The following is an 11,042-nucleotide window of genomic DNA, read 5'->3' on the forward strand; positions in this document are numbered from 1 at the left end:
TTTTCTGTCTTTTTTTCATAGTCGCAAAGGTATGTTATCACAACTACCTTATTGGTCAGTTGCATAGATGACTTTAACAAACTTGAATATGATGTTGTAGGAACAACAGCAAAATGATTAAATCAGATGTGCAATTTAGGGCTTGTGTCCACCAATCACGTTTTTGTGATGGCGGCTATTTTCTATACAATCCTATTAAGTTTAGTGTTCACAGCCCTCGGTGGAAAACCTGACCTTTTTTTTCCGCAGCACTAAAAGTTGAAATCTGTTCAACTTTTAGAACAGCGTTGGGCTCGTCAATGTCACTTCTCTCTCAATGACCAATCAAAACTTCATAACCAAGCAACAATAAACACTTGACTGAAGCGCTCTAAAAATGAGGTTGGGGGTGTTAGCTCAAAAAAACACGATTGATGGACACTGAGGCCCTGACTGACTGACTGACAGAATGAATAAATGAATGAAAATGTTATTGGTCTAAGGTAATTTGTCCTGTACAGCATGAGCTATGAGATTAAAACATGACCAGAAAAGAGAGGTATGGTACCTGATGTTACCAAGTTTCTATTCTGTTACAGGATCCCATTACTTTATCTGGACCAGACGACCCCTTGCAACCTCCATCATCGGTGAGAGACCTGACCAATGCTTTGGCTTATACTTTTAAAATATATATACTGTGTGTAAATGTTGCATTCCCTTGCCATGCTTTTGTGTTGCCTCTCAATACTTTTGACTTTGGGAGGGAATGCAATAGTATTGGGAGGAAACACAAAAGGGGCTCTAAAAATGAATTCCTACCTGTAAAGAGATAATTCCCACCATGGTCCTTCGTGGGACATATTTAAATGTACGACTTTTTAAACATACATAGTATTCTTTTCTTTCCTAAAGTGGTTACAGTTCCTGTAAGGTGGGTAGAGTCAGTAGCATCCATAATTAAAGAGATGCAATGGTCTTGATGTCAACCCTATACTGTAGCAGGCAGAGGCAAAATAGACACACATAAAAATGCTCCCTGTGTGAAAAAAAAATTAGTAAAATCCTGTCACTTTTGCTCTTTGTTCACAGTCCTCAGGCAACCCCCCTAACCCCTGGGAGAGCAGTCCACCTGTAAGCTCAAGCACCAGCACTCATTCCTCTCACATTTATGATTATTCCGTCTTCCTTAGCAATCTTCTTATCAATCTCATTGCAACAAACTATCATTTCCACTTCCATGTACACTGACATTTTTTCTTGGACAAAAGTCCAAAGCGACTTTTCTTTTAGAGTAAGGCAGTTCCAGATAAGGGCTGATGCATGTACGGAATAAGACAGATTTAAATAATTTTCAGTCTGCATCCACTACTTCCCCATTCCATGCACTCTTAATTCATTTTGCTATGATGTCTTGACATTTTGGTGTTATGTTTGTAGATGCTCATTTTTGCTGGTTTCTTCTTGACTTTGTTTTATGGTTTTCTGTTTTCAGCCGTACAGCACAGTGGCCCAGTATGAGGTTTGCAAGCTCGCAAATATTGCAAATTCATGTCCCTCTTCACATTGGTCTATATACACTTCAGAGTGATGCCATAGAAGAACCTGTTTGTAGTGCTTCAAAGAACCCTCATGGCTATTCTTTAAAGAAAATAAGTTATTTATGTTATTAAGTTAAGAAAATATTTAAGAAAAGATATTATCTATAATATCAATGTATTAATAGTCTTTCTAAAGAACCATTTACAATGTGAACACTTTCACTTTTGCTTGATATAAAGGTTCAACACAGTCATGGTTCTTTATGGAACCATATAGTGATGAATAGAGGCATGTAAGCACCTTTATCTTTTAGAGTCTCCTTTGATATTGCTTTCAGTTCAATTCATTCTATTATTTATATTTACCTGAATGAATCACCTTGCTAATTGCACCACCACAGGTGGTGGTAGTGTAGTGGTTAAGGAGCTGGGCTAGCGTGCAGTAGCCTGAAAGTTGTCGGTTCAATTCCCGGCTTCCACCGTTGTGCCCTTGAGCAAGGCACTTAACCCCAAGTTGCTCCGGGGACAATGTGATCCCTTGTAATATAGCTGACATATGTAAGTCACTTTGGTCAAGAAGTGTCTGCTAAATGTAATGTAATGTAATGTAATGTAATTGTGTCCTGAGGATAGATGACAAGAATATGTCAGGAGAAAGTATAAATTATAATGTGAGGTCATTATAGGACATTATAGGGCAACCAAACCTACACATCTCATATTACTTGAATTAATGTTGCTGTTGTGTCATGTTGTGCTGTTGTAATGCTAACCTTTGTGTTTGTAGAACTATATTGATCTCCTCCAGGTTGATTGTGTTTGTGTCTTTTCAGCTATATGTTCCTGACATTGCTCCCAGTCCAGTGGCTCCTGTTGCTCCAACCGAGGTTTGTCCTCTTTTCTGTAGAGTGCTACACACAACAAAGTAGTGACCTGCAGAATTATGTGACCAGTTGTTACGGCCAGGCACACTGACCAAACATAAATGACGAAGAGTCAACATGGCTTATGTCTAGGCGATGTAATAAATCCTAAAACAAGAATAGCACTCTTAAAATGGATGCGTTGAAAACAACACAACTTGCGTTGTTGTTAACACATATCTATGTCCAGATAGGGACAACACAGTTTGTGTTGTTTCCAACACATTTGTTTTAAGAGTGTGGAAAATAAGGAAAAAAGTGTAAAGAAAACGCCAATGCTGAAAACGGGTGGAAACTAGTCATTTCCAAAGCTCTTCCCCGACTGCAAGGGCAGTGGTGGTTTTTATTAACCCACCCGCAATAAGTCTCATCTCTAACAATAAAAACAGAAGAGAACTCAACCATTTACATTCTGCCCAGCACCCAACATCCAAAAAGAGGAAAACAGCACCACCAACAGGTAGTGGAAGGATATAACACCAGTCCATTGATTTTCATACCTTCCTGTGAAATTGTTATCAGATGAGTTTTATCATCCAGTTAGAAAATTAGTTCAGCTAATTGAGAATAAGAAATTGCATCACATGTTGGGACAGGCCTTGTTATATTGTTATTTAATGTGTCTTCAGACTTATGTTCCCAACTGTTCTCAGTCTATACTGTACAGTCGTTCCCATTGCTCCTTCTGAAGTATTGTGCTTTTGACTGTTTTACACACACAAATGCTGCATTTACTTGCTCACTAATCAGCCAACTTGAAGTGGTCTTTTATATAGGGAAGTGTGTAAATTTTAGTATGTTATCTAGGGAGAAAAACATATCCAAACTGGAAATAGGAAAATAATGGCACAGCCATCCTGTCTCTCTTTATCCTCTAACAGGCTCCAGATGAAGGAGAAGGAGCTGGAGGTGGAGCCGGTGGAGGAGCAAGAGGAGGAGGAGGTGGTGATGGTGTTGCTCACACTGCCCCTAGTGCACCTCTTGACCCTGGGCTGCAGTACCAGCCGAGAGCCTGGGGTAATGGCCTGGATGACTTCCTGTCCAACGCTCCTCTCTTCTCAGACTCCACCGCTGCTGACAGCAGCACCTACATTTCGGCCAAGCTCAACTTCTAGACTGATTTCTGTTAAGAACAAAACACCATGGCCCCAGCCGGCGACACCGGGTTCGATTCCCGCCCCGTCGTCCTTTCCGGATCCCACCCTGACTCTCTCTCCCACTCACTTCCTGTCATTCTCCAAAAAAAAAAACAAAACACCATTCCTACATGTAGTTAGAGCTTAGATCGGGCCCAAAAAATCAAGCCCGACCCTACCCGAGCCTGTGCATGTTGTGCCCGAGCCTGACCCGGCCCAACACATTAACTGTAATTATGAGCCCAGCCCGATTTGAACCCGACATTTTTTAAATACGTGGGCCATTATAACTGACGTTCTCAACTACAATTCTGAGTTGTTTGAGCCACAGAAATCTGTTTAGAATTATCTTAATGAATAATGCAACGGAGGATGAAGCATGTAATATGTTTGTTTATTCAGAATGGAATGGATCGCAAATGAATCTGTAATGACGTCACTCGTCAGGACCAATGAGGGAACTGGGAGTGGTCGAAGGAAATCGTGAAGCTGTCCGCGCGCTGTTGGAAATATATCAATTGATTATAAACCTCTGTTAAACCTAATAAATCTGACTCCGCTCAATATTAGAAAAGTTTCGGCTCATTGTAACATTGTTACCCTTAGTGGGTTGATACGCCCACAATGCATATTGTTAATGAGAATGCCTAACTCGTTTTCTTGTGACACGCGCTCAAGCTTAGGAATATATACTGTAGGTATACACTCTCATTTGACTTCTACACTAAGGGCAGGCCTGCCAACCTAGATATATTTTGATATAAAATACATCTTTTATGCAATTCATCAGTTTTAAATGATGCACATAGCTGGTAAAGCCTTATGAGTTTGGCCAGCGAATTTCAAGATGGCACATGGATATTAGGCCATTACATATTTGGGTAATCCTGTTTACAGACAAACCACTGGAAGCATAATCTCCTTAGCAGAGGTAGTCATGATCATTCCACCCGTAGTTGAAGGGAAGACAAGTTTATTAGCAGCATAAATGTGTATCGGCAGTGATGGCTATGCCTTATCTCAAGACTGGTCCACCATGCATAGTCTGCAGTACCACAGTTAAGCCTCTTGGAGGTGTTGTGGGTCTAATTCAATGAAATACAGATGAAGGAAAGAAGGAAGTGCTCTTGGTGGTTGTTCTGTTAGTGAGTCCCCCCCCACAAAAGTTGCTTTTTTAGTGATTTGGTTTTTGATAATGGAAAATAGGCTTGCTTGTTGATTGGCCGCTGTGTAATATCCCCTACCTATAGCACTTGGAATTTAAAATCTCTCCTGTGTGTATTTGAAAAATGAAAAGAAAATAGACATCAAATATCAGAAGGTAATAACGTAACATTGAATGATATGTGTTTTATAGCGATGTGTGAAAGCAAGTGTTAAGAGGGTTGCCCAAAACCTTCCATTAAGGTTGGCAGGTCTGACACTGATTTATATGTCTAATGTTAACACTTCAAAACCTGTGTGCACTGCCTTCTTTGTTTCTGCGCTGGAGCTGATTTGCAAATACCACAGACTAATTGTTACTAGTTGTGTTTTATTTTGTTTAAAACATTCGAAAATAGCAACAGAATGTGAAGAAAGAAGCATTCTGATGTAATATCAAAAATGCCTGTGTTCAGTGTTTCCAAGATGGCCACCAAAGTTAGCATGCTAAACTGGTAGCTCATAGCACCCTGTTCAGACTGTCCTATATATCCACTTTGTATATTAATGCAATACAATGCAAATCAATGGAAGAATGCCACTATGAATGTAATGGTGCATTCAGACAACTTAAATTCTACACACAGTCTCTTTCAATTATATCCAAAGGTCCAATCTTTTTTACTGACTTGTTACTCTGTGTCTGTTTTCTTTAGGTGTGTTATTTGGTTATTGTTATTGTGGCAAAATGAGTTGGTCAAGTTGGTCTGTGGCAAAATATGTACAGTATATGAATCTTTTCACAGGATTGAATTTTTTTTTGGTTTTGTAGTTTTATGCAGTGTAATCATACCAGATTTACTTTTCAACTCCTTTTTTTAACATGTTTGAATATCAACAGGTAATTTTAGTTGCAACAAGAGTATACCCATATAAGGCCTTAGAAGATGTTTACTTCTCTCTGTAACACTGAAATCCTGTTTTACACATTTATTTACATGTAAGGCATTACCTAAAGTGCCACAGATTATTGCAATGCAAACAAAGATTCATCTCTGGGAAACAAAAAAACTGCCATTGTCTCTGATGTTTCTGGTTGTAGAACTCGTGGTTTGGTTTTCACTCTGACATACACTATCAACTGTGAGACCTTATATAAAGAGGTGTGCCTTTCCTAATAATGTCCAGTGAATTGATTTAGGCACAGGTGGACTCCAATCAAGTTGTAAAAGCATCTCAAGGACCATTAAGAGCTCAGTTACAAGTGTCATAACAAAGGGTCTGAATACTTATATAAATGGAATATTTCAGTCTTATTTTTTTTTAAATTTACAAATCACTCCAAGTGTTGGAGTATTGTGTGTAGATTGATGAGAAAAAAATTAATTGTATCCATTTTAAGATGAATCTGAAACACAACAGAATGTGGAAAAAGTGATGTGAACACTTTCCCTATGCAATGTATTTTAACATAAGACCAAATGAAACGCCAGAGAGGTTTCTCGCCTCTCCCTTCAGTATTTCCAGAGGAACTCCACACAGGGTTTCATTGTTGATTAGGGGAGAGGCTACCCCCACTGTGTTTCCAGTTTTCAGAGTCTGGGCTGCCTACAGAGACTACAGTTTTGTTTTTTTTGCAGTGTACTCACTGAATGGGCAACTTGTGGTCTTAAAGAGATGATTGCTGAATGCAACAAAAATATTATGGGCTTGAAATCGCATAAAATCCCTGACTGCTCCATTAACTTTAATTTCACTGCTGGTTACACCCCTGGAAGTCATAAGTCAATTAAGCCTTTCCAGACCCACTCTCAATCTCACTTGAGAGATATGTGGTCTGGTGTCAACCAGGCTAGCCTACAGCACTTGTCACCAGCATAAAGGAAAGTAACATGTTGTTACATTACCATGACATTTGCCATCTTATGCCAGGCGCTGCAATCCAGACAGATCAGGACCTGAAGTAAGAACAGATAGCAGGGGCAAGGAAAATGATCATATTTATGTTAAAAACACTCCGGCTATATATTATACGCCCACCCACGTGAGTTTCTTCTGCAGGCGGCCCTAAAATAGCAGACCACCTGAAGTTCTATGTACTTGAGCCGGAAGTCTAAACCACTTGCGTATGCTACTTGACATGATAACAATGACTGTCCAGTTTATTCTCTGTGAGTATACCTTTCTAAAAATCCTGAATTTATAAATTATAAGTTGCATATGCTTGGGTAAATAAAATTAATAATATTAAAAATATTATTATTTTTTTAAATTACAGTGCTTGCAGTTGTTGTGAATGTGTCTTTTCAGACTGGTACGGTCAGTTCAATAGCACTTTCTGTCTAAAATTATTTACATTGTTGTTGTCATTGCCATTGTTCTTGTTCTTATATTCTGTGTTTTGCGGATTTAGCGGATGTTAATCCAGCATGTATTTATGGAACCCAGACCCAAGCATTGGAGGGAGAAGATGTGAAATTCAAGTGCACACTTTCTGACTTGAAAAAAAACAAGGCCCATTCAATCATGTATCTGTGCAAAAATGGAATCGGGATGTACATAGAAGAATTCTGTCTTGGTGAAGTAGAAGTCTCCTTCAAACTCCTACACGTTAATGTATCTTACACTGGCAATTACAGCTGTGTGTACTCAAAGACCAAATACGACCCAAAACATGTCTCTTCAACAGACAAGAACGTCACCGTCATCACTTTAGGTAACGTAGCCAGTTTTATTGGTCAACTTTCTTATGATCATGGAATCCAGGCATGCACCTGGAGAAAATAATTATTCTGAATAATAATTATGACAATATTATGAGTTTCATTTGATTTATTTGCAGTTGTTACATCTAAGCCTAGGCCTACATCAATGTTGAAGGAAGCTGTGCAGGCAGCCAACTCAAGTCTCAACACAAGTCTCTTTCTGTTACTTCTTCTTCTACCACTAGGGTGTTTGATAATGGTGGTTTGGTACTACTGGTACATTCTGAAGATATGTGAGTTGCCCCTGATTCTGTCTATTATGTCTAGCATGTCTATTAGGGGCTACTATAGGGTTACTAGTTATTGTAGTACTAGTAGGAATTGTGTTGTCAAGTTTTCATTGGACTCAGTTGTAACTCACTAGAATTGCATTTCTGCTCTGTTGTGTCCATCATTTTAGCTTTGTTAGTGTGGTGGTAACATGACAGGAAATATGCAGAGTATGCCATATGCCTGAGGCTAATAAAGATATAGATCTTCAAACGGATTTCTTTTAAATGGTTCCGACATCTTCAGTTGGGCCGTAAAGGAGAATTCTGGCGATTTTTCACATAGATCTGTTTCTTGAGATCACCGAGTACCGTTGGTTCGAAAAAAAACCGAAAACAATAGGTTCTACCTAGCTCGAGTTGCTGCAGCCAACAGCTAGAGAATTTTCATGACATGCCGATTTTCTTCCCGTACTGGAAGTACTCTGTGACCTCGAGAAACCGAGATCTATGTGAAAAATCATCAGAATTCTTGATTAAGGGCCAACATAAGTTGGCCCAACTGATGTTAAGCAAGTTGCAATTCAGCAACCTCTCCACTAGAGGCTGGAGGCTGTACACACTGTAGCTTTAGACACAAGAGGCCCGCCCTAGAGCTAGTGTTTTGGTTTGTTCTTTCTGTGCTACAAGATGGTGGCACAACATAGCACAACATAGCATGGTCCAAGGAGGGGGACCAGCTAAAAATGAGGGGTCATTTTAAGCTAGGCTAATGAAAACACAATAATTCATATGTATGGGTAGTTACATTAACTGCTTTTTCTCTCGTTTGACTGTAGGGTTTTACCGAAGGTACACAAAGCGGACCAGGTAGCTTCATCTCTTTTAATCATTACACATAATAATCAACGCCATTTGAGCTCACTGATGAACTCTCCTCCTCTTTTGTGCTCTTTCTTTTCCTCTCATCTTTTCTCTCACACACTCTTTGTACCTATCTATCTCTCTTTCTCTCTCTCGTCATTTCCTCTTTTCCCCTTGCTTCTGTCTATGCATCTCTTTCTCTCGTCTTCTCTCTTCTTTCTATCTCTTGTTCTGTCTCTCTGTATAACACCAGAATTTATCGAGGCAATCGTGCCTCCCGTATAACCAGCCCATCAATTTCAGGTATATATTACAATTTTATCAAAACAATTAAGACCACATTATCTTCACTGTCTCACTGCACTATTGTGCAGCTAGCAAATTTTATTTATATTAAAAGTGTTTCAAATGTATAAAAATATGAACTTCACTACAGCGAGAACTCCACCTCCAAACTCTCCAATAAGGTATAGTACACTCACATTGTTTTTTAAATGCCGTTATTTTTAAATGCCGTTATACTGTACCATGTATTCTTATTTTGTAGCAATGAAGAATGTGACAACGGATTTGTATACGGTATGCACACACGTCTATGTTTTTTACTTTGACTTTGACTTGAATTTATTATGCTCTCTTGGTTATTCTAGTGAGCAGGTCTCTGCAAACTGTCTTCATCATGGTCACACAGAGTGGTTCCCACAAATATAGCCCTTTCGTCCACTGCACCTCCATGCACCACAACCATTTGCTAGAAGCTGAACCAGACCAATTATTCTTCTGTCAGTCATCTAATTTTGGTGTTGTGTATTTGTTTCACACAGCTAATGTCAAAGTAGAGCAGGCGCCTGAAGAGTCTACCTATGAAAACACGAGGAGCGACTGAGCCATATTCCAACCAATCAACATGTTTCCCCAGGAAGTGAGGGGGGTACTTTAATTGGCTGTTCAGCTGAAATGTCAACAACATTTTGCAGAATTGCAGACTGTAAACAGTGACTTTAAGGTGTGCAAGCTTTCCTGTCCTGTTTCATGTCAAAAAGGTGACCAGTGCCTGGTCACCTTTTTGCAGAATGTGAAAGTGAAAGGAACGTTGAAAGACGGCTAAAATGACCAGAATCAGCACTTACTGAGACCTTGAAATTATTTTTGCTCATACTGTTTTCCTTTATGAAAAAATGTCTTTATATTTTGCCAGAGTTAAGCACTGTAATGTTTTTTTTCTGAATAGACCTTATGCACGGAAGGCTCTTTAGCCAGCTCATTTATTTCCGGTGGAGCATTAGCGGTGTTGTAATGGTTGTAACTTTTGTTATATTATGTTCCTTACATGTTCACTACGGCACTGAATATCTTGTTTGCCAAATAATAAAAAAATTAACACACACATAAATCTTTCTACATCGTAACATGCTGATTCACTAGGTGCAACACCCAACCGTGTCCGTGTAGATACTAATTACATTAACAATAGTGGTGGCTACAACACACCTGGCTCCACTGGAAACAAATAAGTTGCCTGAAGAGCCTTCTGTGCATCCAGATTTTGATAGATAGATAGATGGATAAATCGATCGATCACTCGATAGATAGATAGATTAATAGATAGATAGATAGATGTCCCCAGAGGGATACTCATATGGCAGAGTGGTTGTGGGTGTAAAACCAGGCAAAGAAACTGGAAATGGATCTAGGGGAAGTTGATTTGTAAGCGATATAAACAGTGGTATGCAATATATGTTTTGGATTATAATTCAAAAGTGCCATTTGTCTGTGTCAAATGAGTGAAATCAAATGGATTTCAAAAATCAAGATGGATTTTAGTTTAATAGTTTAAGTTTGTAAACCAAATGTTTAGGTCTAAAATTATTAACTGCTAGGCCTATTGTATTTTAAAGTTTTTTTAAATATAGGATGAAGGTGTTTTCTCAATCAGCTCTCATGACATTAAGATGATGAAAGTACTTTGATGGCTTGTTTCAACACATTATAACACTGCATTGTGTAATAATTTGACAAAATGTGGTAACTCCCACAGTTATAATAAGTTGTCCCACAATTGTAATAATCTGCCATATTTTGAAATAAACTGCTTGAACGTGATATGTAACACATTTTCCCACATTTTTTTTAATAAGTTATTATATTTTGAGGTGGCTAATACAAAATGCGTTGCAAAAATAATCTGGTGCATTATGTAATAACCAACCAAAATTGCTCATTCTGTGAGTAGACGGTAAAAAAAGGCCTCTGTAGGCGGCCTAGGCTTCGTTTGTTTTCAGAAAGCTGGAAACAAGCAAAGTGGGGGCAGCCTGTCCCCCAAACAAAAACAAAAGTGTGGAGTTTCTCTGGAAATACTGAAGGGAGGGGTGAGCAACCTCTATCACCTGCCTCAGTCATTACAAGTGCCTCTTGATTGATTGATTCATCACCACTATGTGGATACTGTTTTTTAGAATTGATTTAGATTAAGTGTTGGTAT

The 11,042-nt window shown here is 38.9% G+C and overlaps 2 protein-coding genes and 1 long non-coding RNA gene across 8 annotated transcripts in view; 2 read left to right on the plus strand and 1 right to left on the minus strand.

Moving 5' to 3' along the window:
- The window catches only part of LOC121681677, a 27,890-nt gene extending 23,742 nt beyond the window's left edge, over positions 1-4,148 (plus strand). For all 3 annotated transcript variants that reach the window (XM_042061548.1, XM_042061550.1, XM_042061549.1), the window contains exons 9-13: positions 579-629; positions 1,072-1,113; positions 1,475-1,501; positions 2,354-2,407; positions 3,325-4,148. In XM_042061548.1, the coding sequence (XP_041917482.1) occupies positions 579-629; positions 1,072-1,113; positions 1,475-1,501; positions 2,354-2,407; positions 3,325-3,558 (408 nt within the window). In that variant the 3' untranslated portion in view covers positions 3,559-4,148. The remainder of the gene's footprint in view (positions 1-578; positions 630-1,071; positions 1,114-1,474; positions 1,502-2,353; positions 2,408-3,324) is intronic.
- The window catches only part of LOC121681681, a 16,172-nt gene extending 5,130 nt beyond the window's left edge, over positions 1-11,042 (minus strand). The window contains exons 1-2 of the long non-coding RNA XR_006022242.1: positions 10,948-11,042; positions 9,609-9,614 (exon numbers count right to left, since the gene is read on the minus strand). This is a non-coding gene — a long non-coding RNA (uncharacterized LOC121681681). The remainder of the gene's footprint in view (positions 1-9,608; positions 9,615-10,947) is intronic.
- Positions 6,803-10,663, plus strand: LOC121681679. 4 transcript variants are annotated; one of them, XM_042061555.1, is made up of 9 exons: positions 6,803-6,893; positions 7,001-7,041; positions 7,136-7,438; positions 7,565-7,720; positions 8,536-8,566; positions 8,814-8,863; positions 8,997-9,027; positions 9,108-9,139; positions 9,385-10,663. In XM_042061555.1, the coding sequence occupies exons 3-9, from the start codon at positions 7,249-7,251 to the stop codon at positions 9,444-9,446; spliced, it is 552 nt and encodes a 183-aa protein (XP_041917489.1). In that variant the 5' UTR covers positions 6,803-6,893; positions 7,001-7,041; positions 7,136-7,248; the 3' UTR covers positions 9,447-10,663. The 4 variants fall into 4 exon arrangements, with proteins under 4 accessions (XP_041917489.1, XP_041917486.1, XP_041917488.1 ...); XM_042061552.1 differs by having other exon boundaries at positions 7,001-7,036; XM_042061554.1 differs by lacking the exon at positions 7,565-7,720 and having other exon boundaries at positions 7,001-7,036.

The sequence above is a fragment of the Alosa sapidissima genome, chromosome 14, assembly GCF_018492685.1.
Source record: "Alosa sapidissima isolate fAloSap1 chromosome 14, fAloSap1.pri, whole genome shotgun sequence".
In the NCBI taxonomy this organism is placed as follows: Eukaryota; Metazoa; Chordata; class Actinopteri; order Clupeiformes; family Clupeidae; genus Alosa; species Alosa sapidissima.